The sequence below is a fragment of the Loxodonta africana genome, chromosome 4 (genome assembly GCF_030014295.1).
Source record: "Loxodonta africana isolate mLoxAfr1 chromosome 4, mLoxAfr1.hap2, whole genome shotgun sequence".
NCBI lineage: Eukaryota > Metazoa > Chordata > Mammalia > Proboscidea > Elephantidae > Loxodonta > Loxodonta africana.
The window spans coordinates 100,728,689-100,747,272 of record NC_087345.1 but is presented as its reverse complement, the minus strand read 5'-3'; the positions used below and the strand labels follow the sequence as shown (position 1 = coordinate 100,747,272).

General features: G+C 41.5%; 1 protein-coding gene across 3 annotated transcripts in view; it reads right to left on the bottom strand.

The window, feature by feature from the left end:
- Positions 1–17,755, bottom strand: part of GXYLT1 (glucoside xylosyltransferase 1) — a 64,227-nt gene extending 46,472 nt beyond the window's left edge. For 2 of the 3 annotated variants that reach the window (XM_064284375.1, XM_064284377.1), the window contains exons 1-2: positions 17,511–17,755; positions 2,089–2,181 (exon numbers count right to left, since the gene is read on the bottom strand). In XM_064284375.1, the coding sequence (XP_064140445.1) occupies positions 2,089–2,181; positions 17,511–17,731 (314 nt within the window). In that variant the 5' untranslated portion in view covers positions 17,732–17,755. The remainder of the gene's footprint in view (positions 1–2,088; positions 2,182–17,510) is intronic. The other variant, XM_064284376.1, reaches the window with a different exon arrangement.
- Positions 17,756–18,584: the final 829 nt, after the last annotated feature.

The window sequence follows — 18,584 nt, the reverse complement described above, 5'->3', positions numbered from 1 at the left end:
TTGCCAATACTCTACTCATTAACAATGTTTCATAAAAATGAAGAATACGAAGCTCCAATTCTTCAAAATTATAAAAATGAAAGGTAAGATTATGTTTAAACAGTTTCTAAAAGTTTAAAATCTGACTCGGACCGATGATGCTAAAATTGCAATCACCCAAATTTTTGCATAGCAATGGGATATAATTAAAATATTTGATTTAAACTGTTCCCTTCCAGTTCTTCATGGGATGCACAATGTACTGGGAATGCAAGACTTAAAATACATGTTATATTTCACATATATACCTTTGATGAATGCAGCCATCACCACTGGGGGTGTGTCAACGGCCCACACTCCTTTTCTCTAAGAAAGACCCCTACCAACACTGGGCTGGGCTTCTGAAAGCCAAGTTTATGCTATGTAACCTATGTCCAGAGCTGGTGGTAACCTTAGAAGTTTTTATATTAAATGTGCATGTAACATAGAAGTTTTTATATTAAAATAAACATGCATGTAACATGAGCCCTATTGTTACCTTAAGGTAAAACCCCCTCACTGTTTTCATCTAATAATCCCACCCTGACCTTCCTTCTCAATTCAGTTTCCAAACCGAGTCAGATCAAACTCCCTAAAATGCAGATCTTATCACGTCACTTTCCTGCTTAAAATCCCTGAATGCTAAGTGAAGCCTACGCTCTTTGACAAGGTCTAAAAAAAAAAAAAAAAAAGGCACTCTGCAGCCCCACTGTCCACTGTCCACCTTCCATGTTGTGCTCCACTCGTAAGGCCTTACAGTCTCTCCAACTCCCTATCGTCTTCTCCTTGGAGCTTTAGCACATACTGCAGTTCTTCCCAGGGAACGTGTCACCTCCTGTCCTTCAGTCTGGCTAACTTTCTATTCATCATGCAGTCACAGCTCAGACATCACTCCCTTCAGGAAGCCGCCCTGATGCTTTAAAATGACTCCCAGCTGGTGTTTCTCCCAGCATCAGAGCTAGAACTCACCACCCACTACTGTAATCTCAGGTTTACTGGTCTGAAGCTCCCATGAGAATGCAAGCTCCAGAAGGAGTTCAGGAGTCTGGAAGTTGCATTCACAGAAGTTCTCAGCACCTACCATACTGCCTGGCAAATGGAATGAGAAGAATTAAAATTTAAATGAATCATAAAGATCCAGTAAAAACAGGTGACTCTTAAAGACATTTTATTCTTTGGGAGGGCATTTCAGGGCTACTGTCTTACTTCCCCTGCCATTGTCTCACGAAGTGAGTCTAAGAAAACCACTGCCTTATCCTATTCCTATCAACACTTGTTTTCTTTCATTGAAGGTTACAGCAGAAAGGAACCTGAGATATCAGCCGATCCAATACCTCTATTATCCAGAGCAGTAGCTTAAAAGGTCAATACCACCAAACCTGTTGCCGTTGAGTGGATTTCAACTCATAGCGACCCTACAGGACACAGCAGAATTGCCCTATAAGGCTGTATTCTTTACAGATGCAGACTGTCATATCTTCCTCCCTTGGAGGGGCTGGTGGGTTGGAACTGCCGACCTTTTGTTTAGCAGTCGAGCACTTAACCACTGTGCCACTAGGGCTTCCAAGAGGTTAATGAACACTGTCATATCATCTGTTCCTGCTAAAACGGCAATCACCCAAACCGCATTAAACACTTTTCTTCCTCCTCCCATTCCCCAAAATTCAATCTTTCTTCTAATAATCAATTTAATCCTTCCCCAGTTGAACCCATCGACCTATAAAATATTTTTTCAGTATAGTTTTCAACTGGATAAATGCCATATGTCTGTTAATGTCAGTGGATGTCTATCTTTATCACTTGCTCCTTCAAATTAGAACATGAATTCTATGAACAATGGTTTACCTTAATAAAATCTGAGAAAATTTAGAGCATTTTATATACGTATGTACTAAAATTAGCAATAACTACAAAATGGTGAGAGGGAATTGAAAATTCAATCAGAAAATGAATTATTTACTTGTACGATAAAAATAAATGATAGGGGAAGATACAAGGTTTTATGATCTACTAGCTTTTTTTAGCTAATCTTACCTACGCTGACCTACCAATTAAATATTAAGTGCCTACCTAAAAGCCGCTTCCCAAAAGCAGTTCATTCCACAAACATCAGAGGGCAGCATCCAATAGGGATTCCAGTAACACAGTGAGAAATCTTTACACCTAACAGAGTAAGACAGAAATAAGAGTCCTATGTAAGTATCTCAGATTAGAACTAACAAGGAATTTACTCAATAATGTAACTTACTGTTCTATTTTAGAGCAACGAATCTATAAATCCAGGCTGCCAGGGTAACTTGAAGATTTTTGAAAATAAGATTTCTCCTCTACTTTTTTTTTTTCAGGCACCATTATTTTAAATGGGACTTTAAAACCTTTAGAATATACTACAGATTGGAAAACAGTTTCCTAGCCAGGAACTCTCCTGATATAGTAAACAAAATGGACATACTTCTAAGATTTTCCCCATTAACTGACCTCTTCCTTTATGGGTCAAGCATGTTCCCCTAAATGAAATCCATTTCAGCCAAACAAAACCCTATCCTGAAGCAAAATCAAAATGTCACAAATGCTTGGTGGAAAGGGAAGAGAGGACCACCTTCGAACGCTTTTAAATGAATCCCTCAATCCAAGCTACTTGTGCAGGGTTTTAAATTGAAAAATCAGAAATCATGCTAATGTTCACGACTCAGTTTCATTACCTGCAGTATCTCAGGTTCATTATATTACACTAGGTAAAATGGAAGATTTTTTTTTTCTTATATCTAAATGTGGTCTTTCTTCTTAGATCTCAAGTTGTAGCTAAAACAAATGCCTCACGTTACAGAAAGCTTTTTTTCTCACTGTTACTCCCCCCGCCAAAAAAAAAAAAAAAAAAATCCATTGCAGTCAAGTCAATTCCGACTCGCAGCAACCCTGCAGAGCAGAACTGCCCCATAGGCTGCCAAGGCCGTAATCTTCATGGAAGCAGACTGCCACAGCTTTCTCTCAAGGAGTAGCCGATGGGTTTGAACCACCAACCTTTTGGTTGGCAGCTAAGCACTTTAACCACTGCACCACCAGGGCATCTTTTCAAAAATTCACCACAATGGAGATCTGGGTATGAAGTCAGTGTAAGTCACTACACCAGGCCATCTCATGTCCCATCACTATGTAACTGTTTTCTCTCACTACGGGTTCAAGTGTAAGCTACTGTTTTTATAGGGAAAGGTTTATTGTGTATCATGAAATCCCAAATTTGCAAAGATCTCTGAACATACCTCTCACAAATACCAGCCACCTAAGGCAGGGGTTTTTGACCCTCGCTGCACAAGGTAAATCAACTGAAAGCCCCCACCAGGCCTATTAAATCAGAATCTCTGACGACAGAGTTAAGTGCTGGTGATTTTTAAAAATACTGCCTAAGTGATAATTCTGAATCCTAGTGTATGAACAATTACACAGTTGGAATTTTAAAATTAACAGAAAATTTACATTTTAATTTGCTTTTCCTTTAAACCGACACCACTCTCTGGCATAGCATAAAAAGTAACATATCAATTTAAACGTTTGATTAGTTAGAAGAAAAAAAGAAAACGTGTGCATACCAGTAAAATTCAGGATTTGATCAGGAAATTAATGTTTGTACTTTTATCAGCATACTTGTGTATTTTTAAGTTTTGCATTTCATATCAAGGACCAGACTCAGTGGCAGTGATAATAAACACCTGCATAGTTCTTTTCAGATTCAAGCGCTTTTACATATATTTAAGCCTCACAACTGACCCGTTAAGATAGTTATTATCACCAATTTACAGATACACACATTATCACAGCTTATTTCAACAAATCCGTAACCTATTTACAATCAACACCTAAAGTGCACCTTTGTCCCAGGAAGACAGTAACTACCTTGGTTGTTCCATCTTCCCCATCAAACCTTACAACAGTGCAAAATGGAAACAGAAAATGGAAATCTCAAAGAAAATGACTCCCTTTCTAACCCAATTTTTCTATAAAAATGATTACTTGAAATTATTTTTCTGTAACTATACTACTTAATCCTCAATTTGCACTTCAAGTTACAAAATACATCAGTTACATATTCTTTTTCAAACCTTAGTAGTTCTTGGGTTACATGTTGAAAATATAAAGGATTCTATCCCAGGTCCAATTAATCAAGACTCTCCAAGGGCGGAGCAAAAGATGAAGAAGGACAGTCAGGAATAAAAGGAGAAAACAGAATGCATGGCTACCTGCCTCCATGAACAACTGCCTTCTTTGCCATGAGACCAGAAGAACTGGATGGTGGCTGGCTACCATTACTGAACATTTTTGTTCAAAGATTTTATGTAAGAATCCTGATCAAAAAGGGTGAAAATGTGAAACAGAATTTCAAAATATCATGGAATCCAGACTTTCTAGAGCCGTAAAGGCTGCATGAACCCCAAAAGCAATTGCCTGAAACAATCTTTAAACCTTAAATCTTAAACCAAAAGTATTCCCTGAAGACTTCTTTAAACTAAACAATACATAATTAGTACAGAATGTTTACCATGAACATGGTGATCTTTTAAAGAACTGTCTACATGGGATCAAACTGACACCAACAACTCGGAAGATTAGACAGAAACTTAGGGAGCAATGAGTCAATATTAATGGGGGCGGAATTTGGAAAAGGAGGGTGAGAATGTTTGCACAATTTGGATATAATCAATGTCACTGAATTGTACATGTAGAAATTATTGAATTGCTGTATGTTCTACTGCATATAAAAATAAAATAGATTATTACAGGGAAAAAAAAAAAAAGTTGAATCCTAAATTGGGATTGGAAGAAATCAAGAAGCAAGCATATTTCACCTGCAGTTCTCTACCTGCCCACCGCCCCCCCAGGGGTGTGTCGGCCATTGTAATAATTAATGAGAAAAAAGATGGATCTGGAAACAGAAGAAATAGCAATCTGTTAAAGAAATAGTTAAAGCCCCAGATTTTCTCCACCAATCTCCATTTTCTGGCAGAAGTCTAGAGGTTTATTCTCCGAAGAGGATAAAAAATACCAGGACTCTAGCCTACATGTCATACTGAAAATAGGTACATTTCATGAGAGGTTATATACTAAATAAAGGCCAAGACCCTCACGCCCTTCCTCATTAGGCTCCCAGAATCCTGGCAGACAGGTCTATTCTCTCCAACCAGATGACTGACAGGCCTTTGTGGATTCTGGTCAGCCCAAGGGGACATTTTTGGGACAGCCCTGCCCTAGAAACTGCACTGGAGTGTGCTGGCAAAATCCAGAATGTTCTAGCCACCAGAGACTAAAGGAAACTCAGGCTCCTGGCAGAGCTGCAGTGGCTTGGCCACAGAGTAGTCCACTGACTACATACTGTCCTGATGGAGCTCTGTCTCCCCTGGAGCCCTGATGGCCTGAGCGGCTGCCTTATCACCCAGAGCACAGGGCTTCCCTAGGAAGCCACATGCTTCAGCAACCAAAGAGCAGCAGGCCCAGCACCCTTCAACAGCACTAGCTGTACAATCTCCTGATTACGGTGTGTTGCCAGGTGGGCGGGGGGGGGAAGCAGCCCACCTATCGGCCACAAACCCAGATATGGCCAATTTCTACAGGTCACAGCTATAGATACCCATATTTAAGACGCTCCTCTGATGTAGACACATCACTGTGTACATCTTCCAGTCATAAATAAAATGATTACAAACTCCTTCCAACCTTAAACTCAACCCACAAAACTAGAGGCTGTCAAAGGTCTATAAACTCACTGTTGGTCAAATTGAAATAAAACTTTACTATGGATCACCCTCAAATTCCATATGGCTAATGCTTCTAGCTCTAGATGGCTTGTCTAAAAGCAAACCGATCAAGAGGTAGCACGAGGAATCTTTGTAGTGATGCAACAGCTCTGTATCTTGGGAATGGGAGGATGTACGAACGTACATCTGCGATGAAAGTGCATAGAACTATATGCGCACACACAAGTGCATGTAAAACTGGTGAAATCTGAATAAGGTCTGTGGATTATACGTCACTGTAGTGATTCACGTACACAGTGACATATACACGTATATACGTATAAATATACATACATATATATGTATGTGTGTATATACATTCTAGATATAGTGATACTGCATTGTAAGATGTTACCATTGGGGCAAGCTGAGTGAAGGATACATGGACGTCTCTACCACTTTCTGTCAATCTACGTTTATTTCAAAATATAAAGTTAAAAAGAAAGGAACTGTTCAAAAATAAGCATTCCTAATAATTTCAGTACTTGCATTGTGTTGTAAAAATGGAAACATTTCATGCTCTGGGCTAATGACAGCATTAAACAACACTAACCACAGTAATAGTTTTCAAATTTGAAGTTTACTTAAATTCTGTAACAGAAGGCCTTTTATACTTTTAAATTAAATGGCAACAGAATTTTTTTCAAAATGTTCATGATAGTCATAAGGCTTCAGTGAAAACCATGTACACCTTAAGAGAGTCAGGGATAAGTCTAGGCATATCCAGCAGAACAACGGGAAAGTCTGAAGGAAGTAAGGCAAGCCTACGCTGTAACTTCAAGACAGATACCTGTGCTGCGGCTGTGTAAGAGAAACAAAGATGCTTACAGACACGTTAAAAGAAACCATTTCCATGATATATTTCCAAAATCACCAGTATTTGAAGATCAGTGCCTGTCTCTGGACAACTTAGATTTATTTCCAACTCTAAGTCACTTTTTCTTCTGAAATTTCAAATTTAATGAGTACTCAGGAAGTGGGAAAAGGACTACTTATACACAAATGGCACTGAAACAATTATCTAATCACTTAGAAAAAAAAAGTTAGCATTACACTATACACCAAAAACCAAACTAGATTAAAGATTTAAACGTTAAAAAAAAGGAGAAAGAAAGCTCTAGTAGGAAGTTTTCTCTATGCACAACAAAGGCAAAATCCATAAAGGAAAAAAATGCCAATCTGAATATATATGGCATATATAATACGAACAAAATGTAAGTCAACATGTGGGGTTAAGTATCTGCAACAACATATAGATAATAATTTTAATGTTTTAAAACAGGATTTCTAAACCAAAACTATTATTTTTTCATTAGCCAAATAACTGCTCCCTCCCCCCAAAAAAAGCACAGAAAGACATTACTTTAATTAATTAAAATAACTACTAACCAAAACCCACTGCCGTGGACTTGATTCCAACTCATGGCAGCCCCACAGGACAGAATAGAACTGTCCCACCCACAGAATTTCCAAGGAGTGACTAGTGGATTCAAACTACGGACCTTTTGGTTAGCAGCCTGACCTCTAAGATAACTACTAAAACTTAAAAAATTAAAAAAAATTTTTTTTTTTCTAAAACTAGCATTCATTAAATATTGTGTGTCAGATTTGTTACAACTATTTAAAGCAAGTACTGCCATTATCTTCAAGAACTAAAATACAAGGTGCAGAGTGCCAGTTTTACATAAGCTCTCTCTCCGCCAGGCACTCCTTGGAAACTCCATGGTGCAGTTCTACTCTGTCTTATAGAGTCGCTATGAGTCGGAATCGACTCAACGGCAGTGGGTTTATCTACGCATTTAATGAAGCAAGACAGATTAAGGTTGACTTTAGTAATTCAACTTTCTTCACTGTTCATTGTTCGAACACTTCTCCTCTTCTTCACAAATAACTGCAAGGAAAAGGAAGAAAAAAAAACCTTTCCACTAAAAATAAAATAGTAGTGCAAAAATAGCAATCAAACCACTCTCAGCTAAATCAACAGTTCTCAGCCTTTGGTTTTATAACACGACCTGGGATACTTAACCTAAAATACAGATTCGTGGTCTTCGCGCCAGGCATTCTGATTTAGCAGGTTTGGACTGGGACACGAGGATGGCAATTATTCCCAGTTAGAAATGGAAAACCAATCACTTTACTTTATCATGAAGGGTTAGCCAGTACACAATACTGGGGAAGTCAACACAACTGACCAAGGCAGAATCAGAGCAGCTTCATAAACACATCCAAATTCCCTGAGGGACTGAATTACTGGGCTGAGAGCTGGGGACCACAGCCTCAGGGGACATCTAGCTCAAATGGCATAGAGTAGGTTGTAAAGAAAATGTTCCATGTCCTACTCTGGTGAGAAGCATCTGGGGTTAAAAGCTTACAAGTGGCCATGTAACATACTCCGCTGGTCCCACCCTGTCTGGAGCAAGGGAGAAAGAAGAAAACCAAAGACACAAGGGAAAGATTAGTCCAAAGGACTAACGGACCACAATTACCACAGCCTCCACCAGGCTGAGTCCAGCACAACTAGATGGTAGCCAGCTACCACCACTGACTGCTCTGACAGGAATCACAACAGAGTCCCAGACAGAGCTGGAGAAAAATATAGAACAAAATAAAAAAAAAAAAGTATCAGACTTACTGATCTGACAGAGACTGGAGAAACCCCAAGGGTATGGCACCCGGACACCCTTTTAACTCAGCACTGAGGTCACTACTGAGGTTAACCCTTAAGCCAAAGTTTACACAGGCCCATAAAGCAAACAATAATACACGTAGCTCAGCCATGCATATGAGACTAAATAATAAATAAGCACACCTGTCAAAGGGCAAGGATGAGAAGGCAGAAGCGGACAGGAAAGTTGGACAAATGGAAATGAGGAACGCAAGCTACAGAAAGGGAGAGTGTTGACATATCAGAGGGTTGGCAACCAATGTCACAAAACAATACATGTATTAATTGTTTAATGAGAAACTAATTTGCTCTGTAGCCTTTCACCTAAAGCACAATTTTAAAAAATATATGAAAAAATTACATTATCAAAACCAACACCAGGAGGCGGAGCCAAGATGGCGGACTAGGCAGATGCTACCTCAGATACCTCTTACAACAAAGACACGGAAAAACAAGTGAATCGATCACATACATAACAATCTACGAACCCTGAACAACAAACACAGATTTAGAGACGGAGAATGAACTAATACGGGGAAGCAGCGATTGTTTTCAGAGCCTGGAGCCAGCGTACCAGTTAGGTACGGCACAAGCACAGAGAGCTGCTCCACCCCCCTGAACTAACCCCGGGAGGGGCACCAGCCGGTTCCGCGGGCGGCGTGGGACGCAGCCGGTAGGAGAAGTCCCCGGGAGGCAGTGACTGGTCTTGGAACGGGGAGAGCAGCGTCCCAGCCGGGGAACCGTCCCGCCGGGATTTGGACTGGACGCAGGTACGGCATAAACACGGAGAGCTGAGCCAACCCCGGGAGGGGGCCCAGCCGGTTCGCGCGGGCGGCGTGGCAAGCAGCCGGTAGGAGAAGTCCCCGGGAGGCATCGACTGATTTTGGAGTCAAGAGTGCACCGTCCCAGCAGGGGAGCCTTGACCCTGGGCGTGGGGCTGGAAGCGGAGGATCTGACCGTGACTCCAGCGGGCCAGACCCCCCAGGGGCAATCTCCACACAGCCAGCACACATAGGCGACGCGCCCCGCGGGAATCTCAGATATAATAGTCATTCCAAGCAAGACAAGCAACTCTGGCTATATTCTGAGGTGCTACTCTCCTATCTCTCTGTTCCCTCCCCCACCCTCCCCAGGCGGCTTCATTAACATCCGAATAGCCTGAGCCAGAGGGAGAACTCTGATCGGGATCTGACTGCATTTTTTTTTAAGTGGATTTTCTGGAAAAACTAGTTTCCCAGTGATGGCACGGAGACAACAATCCATATTAAACCACTTAAAGAAGCAGACCATGACAGCTTCTCCAACCCCCCAAACAAAGGAATCAAAATCTTTCCCAAATGAAGATACAATCCTGGAATTATCAGATACAGAATACAAAAAACTAATTTACAGAATGCTTCAAGACATCACAAATGAAATAAGGCAAACTGCAGAAAATGCCAAGGAACACACTGATAAAAATATTGAAGAACACATACAAAAAGAAGAAAGAGCCAAAATCAGAGAACTGTCCCTACAACTTGAACAAATAGAAAGTGAGCAACAAAAGAATCCATCAGGCACCAGAAGAAAACAAATAATAAAAATTAGAGCTGAACTAAATGAATTAGAGAACAGAAAAACAATTGAAAGAATTAACAAAGCCAAAAGCTGGTTCTTTGAAAAAATTAACAAAATTGATAAACCATTGGCTAGACTGACTAAAGAAATACAGGAAAGGAAACAAATAACCTGAATAAGAAACGAGAAGGACCACATCACAACAGAACCAAATGAAATTAAAAGAATCATTTCAGATTATTATGAAAAATTGTACTCTAACAAATTTGAAAACCTAGAAGAAATGGATGAATTCCTGGAAAAACACTACCTACCTAAACTAACACATTCAGAAGTAGAACAACTAAATAGACCCATAACAAAAAAAGAGATTGAAACGGTAATCAAAAAACTCCCAACAAAAAAAAGCCCTGGCCCAGACGGCTTCACTGCAGAGTTCTACCAAACTTTCAGAGAAGAGTTGACACCACTACTTCTGAAGGTATTCCAAAGCATAGAAAATGACGGAATACTACCTAACTCATTCTATGAAGCCACCATCTCCCTGATACCAAAACCAGGTAAAGACATTACAAAAAAAGAAAATTATAGACCTATATCCCTCATGAACACAGATGCAAAAATCCTCAACAAAATTCTAGCCAATAGAATCCAACAACACATCAAAAAAATAATTCACCATGATCAAGTGGGATTTATACCAGGTATGCAAGGCTGGTTTAATATCAGAAAAACCATTAATGTAATCCATCACATAAATAAAAAAAAAGACAAAAACCACATGATATTATCAATTGATGCAGAAAAGGCATTTGACAAAGTCCAACACCCATTTATGATAAAAACTCTTACCAAAATAGGAATTGAAGGAAAATTCCTCAACATAATAAAGGGCATCTATGCAAAGCCAACAGCCAATATCACTCTAAATGGAGAGAACCTGAAAGCATTTCCCTTGAAAACGGGCACCAGACAAGGGTGCCCTTTATCACCACTCTTATTTAACATTGTGCTGGAAGTCCTAGCCAGGGAAATTAGGCTAGACAAAGAAATAAAAGGTATCCGGATTGGCAAGGAGGAAGTAAAGTTATCACTATTTGCAGATGACATGATTATATACACAGAAAACCCTAAGGAATCCTCCAGAAAACTACTGAAACTAATAGAAGAGTTTAGCAGAGTCTCAGGTTATAAAATAAACATACAAAAATCACTTGGATTCCTCTACATCAACAAAAAGAACATCGAAGAGGAAATCACCAAATCAATACCATTCACAGTAGCCCCCAAGAAGATAAAATAGTTAGGAATAAATCTTACCAAAAATGTAAAAGACCTATACAAAGAAAACTACAAAGCTCTACTACAAGAAATTAAAAAGGACATACTTAAGTGGAAAAACATACCTTGCTCATGGATAGGAAGACTTAACATAGTAAAAATGTCTATTCTACCAAAAGCCATCTATACATTTAACGCACTTCCGATCCAAATTCCAATGTCATATTTTAAGGGGATAGAGAACCAAATCACCAATTTCATATGGAAGGGAAAGAAGCCCCGGATAAGCAAAGCACTACTGAAAAAGAAGAAGAAAGTGGGAGGCCTCACTCTACCTGATTTCAGAAGCTATTATACAGCCACAGTAGTCAAAACAGCCTGGTACTGGTACAACAACAGGCACATAGACCAGTGGAACAGAATTGAGAACCCAGACATAGATCCATCCACGTATGAGCAGCTGATATTTGACAAAGGACCAGTGTCAATTAACTGGGGAAAAGATAGCCTTTTTAACAAATGGTGCTGGCATAACTGGATATCCATTTGTAAAAAAATGAAACAGGACCCATACCTTACACCATGCACAAAAACTAACTCCAAGTGGATCAAAGACCTAAACATAAAGACTAAAACGATAAAGATCATGGAATAAAAAATTGGGACAACCCTAGGAGCCCTAATACAAGGCATAAACAAAATACAAAACATTACCAAAAATGATGAAGAGAAACCCGATAACTGGGAGCTCCTAAAAATCAAACACCTATGCTCATCTAAAGACTTCACCAAAAGAGTAAAAAGACCACCTACAGACTGGGAAAGAATTTTCAACTATGACATCTCCGACCAGCGCCTGATCTCTAAAATCTACATGATTCTGTCAAAACTCAACCACAAAAAGACAAACAACCCAATCAAAAAGTGGGCAAAGGATATGAACACACACTTCACTAAAGAAGATATTCAGGCAGCCAACAGATACATGAGAAAATGCTCTCAATCATTAGTCATTAGAGAAATGCAAATTAAAACTACGATGAGATTCCATCTCACACCAGCAAGGCTGGCATTAATCCAAAAAACACAAAATAATAAATGTTGGAGAGGCTGCGGAGAGACTGGAACTCTTATACACTGCTGGTGGGAATGTAAAATGGTACAACCACTTTGGAAATCTATCTGGCGTTATCTTAAACAGTTAGAAATAGAACTACCATACAACCCAGAAATCCCACTCCTTGGAATATACCCTAGAGATACAAGAGCCTTCACACAAACAGATATATGCACACCCATGTTTATTGCAGCTCTGTTTACAATAGCAAAAAGTTGGAAGCAACCAAGGTGTCCATCAACGGATGAATGGGTAAATAAATTGTGGTATGTTCACACAATGGAATACTACACATCGATAAAGAACAGTGACAAATCTGTGAAACATTTCATAACATGGAGGAACCTGGAAGGCATTATGCTGAGCGAAATTAGTCAGAGGCAAAAGGACAAATATTGTATAAGACCACTATTATAAGATCTTGAGAAATAGTAAACCTGAGAAGAACACATACTTTTGTGGTTACGGGGGGGGGAGGGAGGGAGGGTGGGAGAGGGTTTTTTATTGATTAATCAGTAGATAAGAACTGCTTTAGGTGAAGGGAAAGACAACACTCAATACATGGAAGGTCAGCTCAACTGGTCTGGACCAAAAGCAAAGAAGTTTCCGGGATAAAATGAATGCTTCAAAGGTCAGTGGAGCAAGGGCGGGGGTCTGGGGAACATGGTTTGCGGGGACTTCTAAGTCAATTGGCAAAATAATTCTATTATGAAAACACTCTGCATCCCACTTTGAAATGTGGCGTCTGGGGTCTTAAATGCTAACAAGCAGCCATCTAAGATGCATCAATTGGTCTCAACCCACCTGGAGCAAAGGAAAATGAAGAACACCAAGGTCACATGACAACTAAGAGCCCAAGAGACAGAAAGGGCCACATGAACCAGAGACCTACATCATCCTGAGACCAGAAGAACTAGTTGGTGCCCGGCCACAATAGATGACTGCCCTGACAGGGAGCACAGCAAAGGACCCCTGAGGGAGCAGGAGATCAGTGGGATGCAGACCCCAAATTCTCATAAAAAGACCAAACTTAATGGTCTGACTGAGACTAGAGGAATCCCGGCGGCCATGGTCCCCAGACCTTCTGTTGGCACAGGACAGGAACCATCCCCGAAGAAACTCATCAGACATGAAAGGGACTGGTCAGCGGGTGGGAGAGAGATGCTGATGAAGAGTGAGCTAATTATATCAGGTGGACACTTGAGATTGTGTTGGCAACTCTTGTCTGCAGGGGGGATGGGAGGATAGAGAGAGAGGGAAGCCGGCAAAATTGTCACGAAAGGAGAGACTGAAAGGGCTGACTCAAGAGGGGGAGAGCAAGTGGGAGTAGGGAGTGAGATGTATGCAAACTTCTATGTGACAGACTGATTGGATTTGTAAACGTTCACTTGAAGCTTAATAAATTTAATTAAAAAAAAAAAGTAAAAAAAAAAAAAAAACCATCACCATATTAGCTACAATTTTGAAGCTCTGTTGAGCTAGGCACCATAATACATAATTTGTACATGCTATTTCATTTCAATTCTCTCAAACAACCCAGTATCATAGAAACTCTCATCTCCATTCAACAAATGAGCAGATACGTTCAAGGTTAAACGGCCAATAAGTGGTAAAACTGAAGTCTGTGACTCCAACGATTTCCAGTCTTTAAATTCTCAGTATATCCTATTAGTGTTTACAAGACCCAACAGAAACGATAACTCAATGGCCTAACCCAATCTGAAAAAGAGAGTGAAGTGACTACCACAGTGTGTCACAACGAGGCACATCAGGTCCAGAAATAGCATCACCGAAAAGTTTAGTAGTTTCTTGACTCCCCAATATCATATAGCTGTACAGACGCCAACAGGATGAAATCTTGATAATCACTGTTACAATTCATGTGAAATGTGAGAATTTAATCACCTTGTGTAATTCAAGTATAAAATTACACAGTGATATAACTCCTTCTGCAGAAGTACTGATGCCTGGTAATGACTGGTTTATATCAAATAATGTTGTAATACGATCTGTCCACATTGAATAGCTTCATAAAGTCTATGTGTGAGAGACACTGTGTACCCAGCAGTGCCCCTCATTGGAGGCACCACTCCTCACCAACATCAATCACGTTATTCTGTCTACCACAGGGATGTGCAAGTGTCACCGAGCCATGGAAGCAGAGGTCCACCTTCCCACCTCACACTGACTGGCCCACAGATGAGCATGTCATCCAAGCAAGTCCAAGGAGAGCCTTTCCCCTGGATTTTCTATTTGAGATTAAAGAAACACTGCACAGAGTGGAAAGGCTCCATGAACAAAACCTATATGCAGTTGAAGAGGATTCAAGAACTACTCCCCCAGTCCTTGAGGTCCCTGGAGTTGCCCTGGTGTCTGCAGTTCTTTAATTCTGTTCCTTCCAGGGACCTTTATAAGCCAATAAATGTCCATTTTGCTTAAGTTAGTTTTATTGGATTTTAATCACTGGCGACTAAGAACTCTATTACAAGGTAGGGTAAGTATCAGTTATATTTTACAGGTGAGGAAACTGAAGCAGAGAGGTGATGCAATTTGGCCAAGGTCTGACAGCAACCAGAGCCAGTATGAGAATGCAGGCTTGTGTGACTTTAAGATCTTTGTCTTTTCTGAATACTAAAATAATGGTTTCACACAGGATGCACTGAGAACGCATTTCACTGAAAAACTGTCATTATTTTACAGGTCTTATCTTTTTTTTTTTTTTTTTTTCACGTTAAGGCCATGGAAGGACCTTTCCAAATATTCTGTTGTCATGGAACTCTGTGCAATGATACTTTCTCTAAGATCTGACCACTGGAATATACTGGGTATAACCCTAGATCCCACGTTTTAAATAAAAGACGATGTAACAGTTCTAATCTTTCAGGGAAGGCTGCTTGAAAAAAAGCATGCAACGATAATCAAGTTCTAAGAAAAAGAGGAAGATGTTGGCTTGCTTCGTGGCCCCATTATCCACTGCTGAAATATTAGCAAGACCAGACACTTATCACAGCAGCTTTATAGAAAAAGTACTTGTAGAAAAATCAAAGGATATACAGTTCTAACCCTGGTCCAATTACTGATGCCCTCTGGGCCTTGGCCAAAAGACTTAATGCATAGAAAGAGGTTGAGGGTAACTACTCCATATCCCACGATAGCCAAAAAAAGTTGCTGTAACTCTGAGAAACCTAAAAAGATGGTATAAATAATGCCTAAACTAAAATTCCCAAAACGGCTTTGGAAGTAGTTCTATTTTTATGACGTCCTGATGACGTCTTAGGCACTCACCTGACCTTAATTAAATCATAAAGTAAAAATACAACCTTTCAGCTTTTCCACTCTGTTCCTCTGCCCAACTTTCCCTTACACATGGGTACATGCTGAAACGTAGTTCACATTTTTACAAAGACTGGATAAAACTTTAAACTTAGATGTATGCCTCATTTAAAATGAAGAGCTATGCTTAGTTTTTTAGTGACTCGACTCTGACACATCAAACCTAAGATTTCAGTAATAGGTCTATATTAAAACCGAAGTACTTATTTTCTAAATGTGACACAATTTTGGCCAACTTGACACGCAAATACAATTTATAAAAATCTGTCACAAAATAAAGTATAAGAATCTGAGACAAAGTGCTAAAAATGAATGTTATTCTATCAAACTAGATGTTAATAGTTTAATTTCACTCAGTTTTAGTTAAAATGTTGCTTCTGTACAATTCTACCCAACACAAAAATAATTTTTCTGTAATTTTAAATGCTTCACAATAAACAGCTTAGCTTCCATGTGTCATTTTTTCATGAGCTCATTCAAGTCTTCCATCTCAGCTTCTCCCATGACAGATAACTGAAGGCTGCCAAACCTAGCTTTGGAAGAAAGTTCTGCGTTTACGAAGGATCCTGATGTACTAGGACTCGCCTGCTCCATAATCAAATCACTGGGTAAAAACATGGCAATCCAGCTTTTCCATGCTGTTCTTCTGCCCAAACGTTCCCTTTTCACAGTAGGAAAGACCACCAACTCAGAACAATGTTAAACTGCCTAGAACTGATGTCTTAGGCACTCACCTAAACTTAATTAAATCGTGAAGTCAAAATAAAATCCAGCTTTTCCATGTTGTTTCTCTGCCCAAACTCCCCCAGATGCATGCAAACGTGGTGCACTCTCCTTACCCACTGATGCTTTCCTATATCAAAGTAATATGTGCCTGTTGGTAGGGAGCACCCTGGGTAGTTTCTCTAGAGAAGTACCTGTAGGACAAGGTTGCCTGAGCCTGTTTTTCAAGGCAGTGCAAATGCCCAGATTTTGTTACGCATTCAAAGCGCATTCCCCAAAAATATTATCTTTCCATCTAAATTTCATGTTGATTCCAACTCTGGGAGTGATTTGTGTAAATCTACCTAAGTTTTTATTATGCTGCTTTTTAAATATCGATTTGTAAAGAAAGATACCTTCGTCCCATCTCACAATCGACTTGGGCATGTTAAGTATCGCTCTCTTTTAATTTGCTAGAAGTTTCAGAACAAATCGATTGTTTTCTAAAGAAAAAATCACAATCCAAATAAATGCCATGTCCAGACTTAACTAACCGCTACTAATAATTAAAAATTTAAATGTCGACACAAAAATTAGACGGCCTTTTTAAGAGAAGGAAAAAAAAAAAAAGCTGAACTGGGACGCCAGCCTCTTTAAATATCTCAACTTCAACTCCATGGAGACAAGAGGGAATTCCCAGTAGCCCAACAGCAGGAAGGCTTTTGTAGGACACCTCTTATTTTCAACGGATCCTAAAAAGGGCTAAGGAGAGCAACTATTAAAACTTGAAATTAACAACTAACTGCTTTAAAGAACGCAGAAGGAATGGGGTCAGAAAACACACGAGAAGTACGGGATGCTCTGAGCTGGAGCAGCACCGGGCTCACCCCAGGAGAGGAGGGAAATGCGCGAAAGGGGGTCAGAGACCGCACCAAAGGACAGGAGGAGAGGGCCCGGCGGCGGGAAGCGCGGGACCGACGGCGAGCAGCCGGGCCAGGCCGAGTCTCGCGCCCCGCGCCCGGGCCCCACGACAGTGAACGGCCCGTACCTGTCCGACCGGCCCGGACGCACCCCGGGACCGGCGCTGCCAGCCCATCTCGCGGCGCCGCGTCCGCCGCCCGAGAGCCAGGAAGCCGTTGCGGCCTGCGGCTTCCCGCCACCGCCGCCCGCTCCTTCCTCCAGTGACACGGCGAGCTGGCTGAAGGCATAGAGAAGCGAGCAGAATCCGCAGCCCAGACACAGCACCACGAGACGCAGGTAGCGCCGCATCGCCCCGGCACCGCGCTGCCGCCGCCACCGCCACCACCACCGCCGCCGCCACCGCCTCCGCCGCCGCCGCAGCTGCCGCGCCCGCCCGGGCGAACTGGAGCGGAGGGAGCGGCACCGCGCAGCCGCGAAAGCAACAAGTTCCTCCTCCGCCGCGGCCTCGCGCCCGCCCGCCCTTTTCCTTCCCCTCCCCTCGGCTGCCCGCCCACCTCCTCCACGAGCGCGGCCGCGGTGCCCAAGCCGGCCGTCCGGCCGGCAACCCCCCAAGAAGCCTGGACACGGCCTCCGCCACCGCTACCCCTCGGGCGGCTGCACCGACGCGGCCCTGCCCCCGGACCCGCCCCCCAGCCCCGCCTCCGGGCCCGCCCCCCAGCCCCGCCCGGAGGGGCGCTACCGGACGCGCCGGCGCACTGAGAGCTAGGGGGCGGAGCGCGAAGGGATGGGCTCCTCTTCGGCTCTTGCAGTTTCTGCGTCAAAGGGTGCACGTACTTCGGGCAGGTAACTCTGGACCGTGGTGGCACTGAACCGCAAAGGGAAGACGTTCAGTGAAATTAAGAGGGCCTCGGAGGAAGCTGACCTAAATTCAAATTATAGTTCTGCCACATGGTAGTTTGTGACGTTGAGCAACCTAAATACTCGGAGCATGTTTCATCGTCTCCAAAATGGAGATAATATCCTCATCATAGCGTTGTTGTAAAGATTAAATGTTTTAACTCGTGAAAAATGCCTGGTACCTAGAAGGCAGTCAGTTAAACCCTCTTCAGTTCCGTCGTTGTGACGTTGAGCAACCTAAATACTCGGAGCATGTTTCATCGTCTCCAAAATGGAGATAATATCCTCATCATAGCGTTGTTGT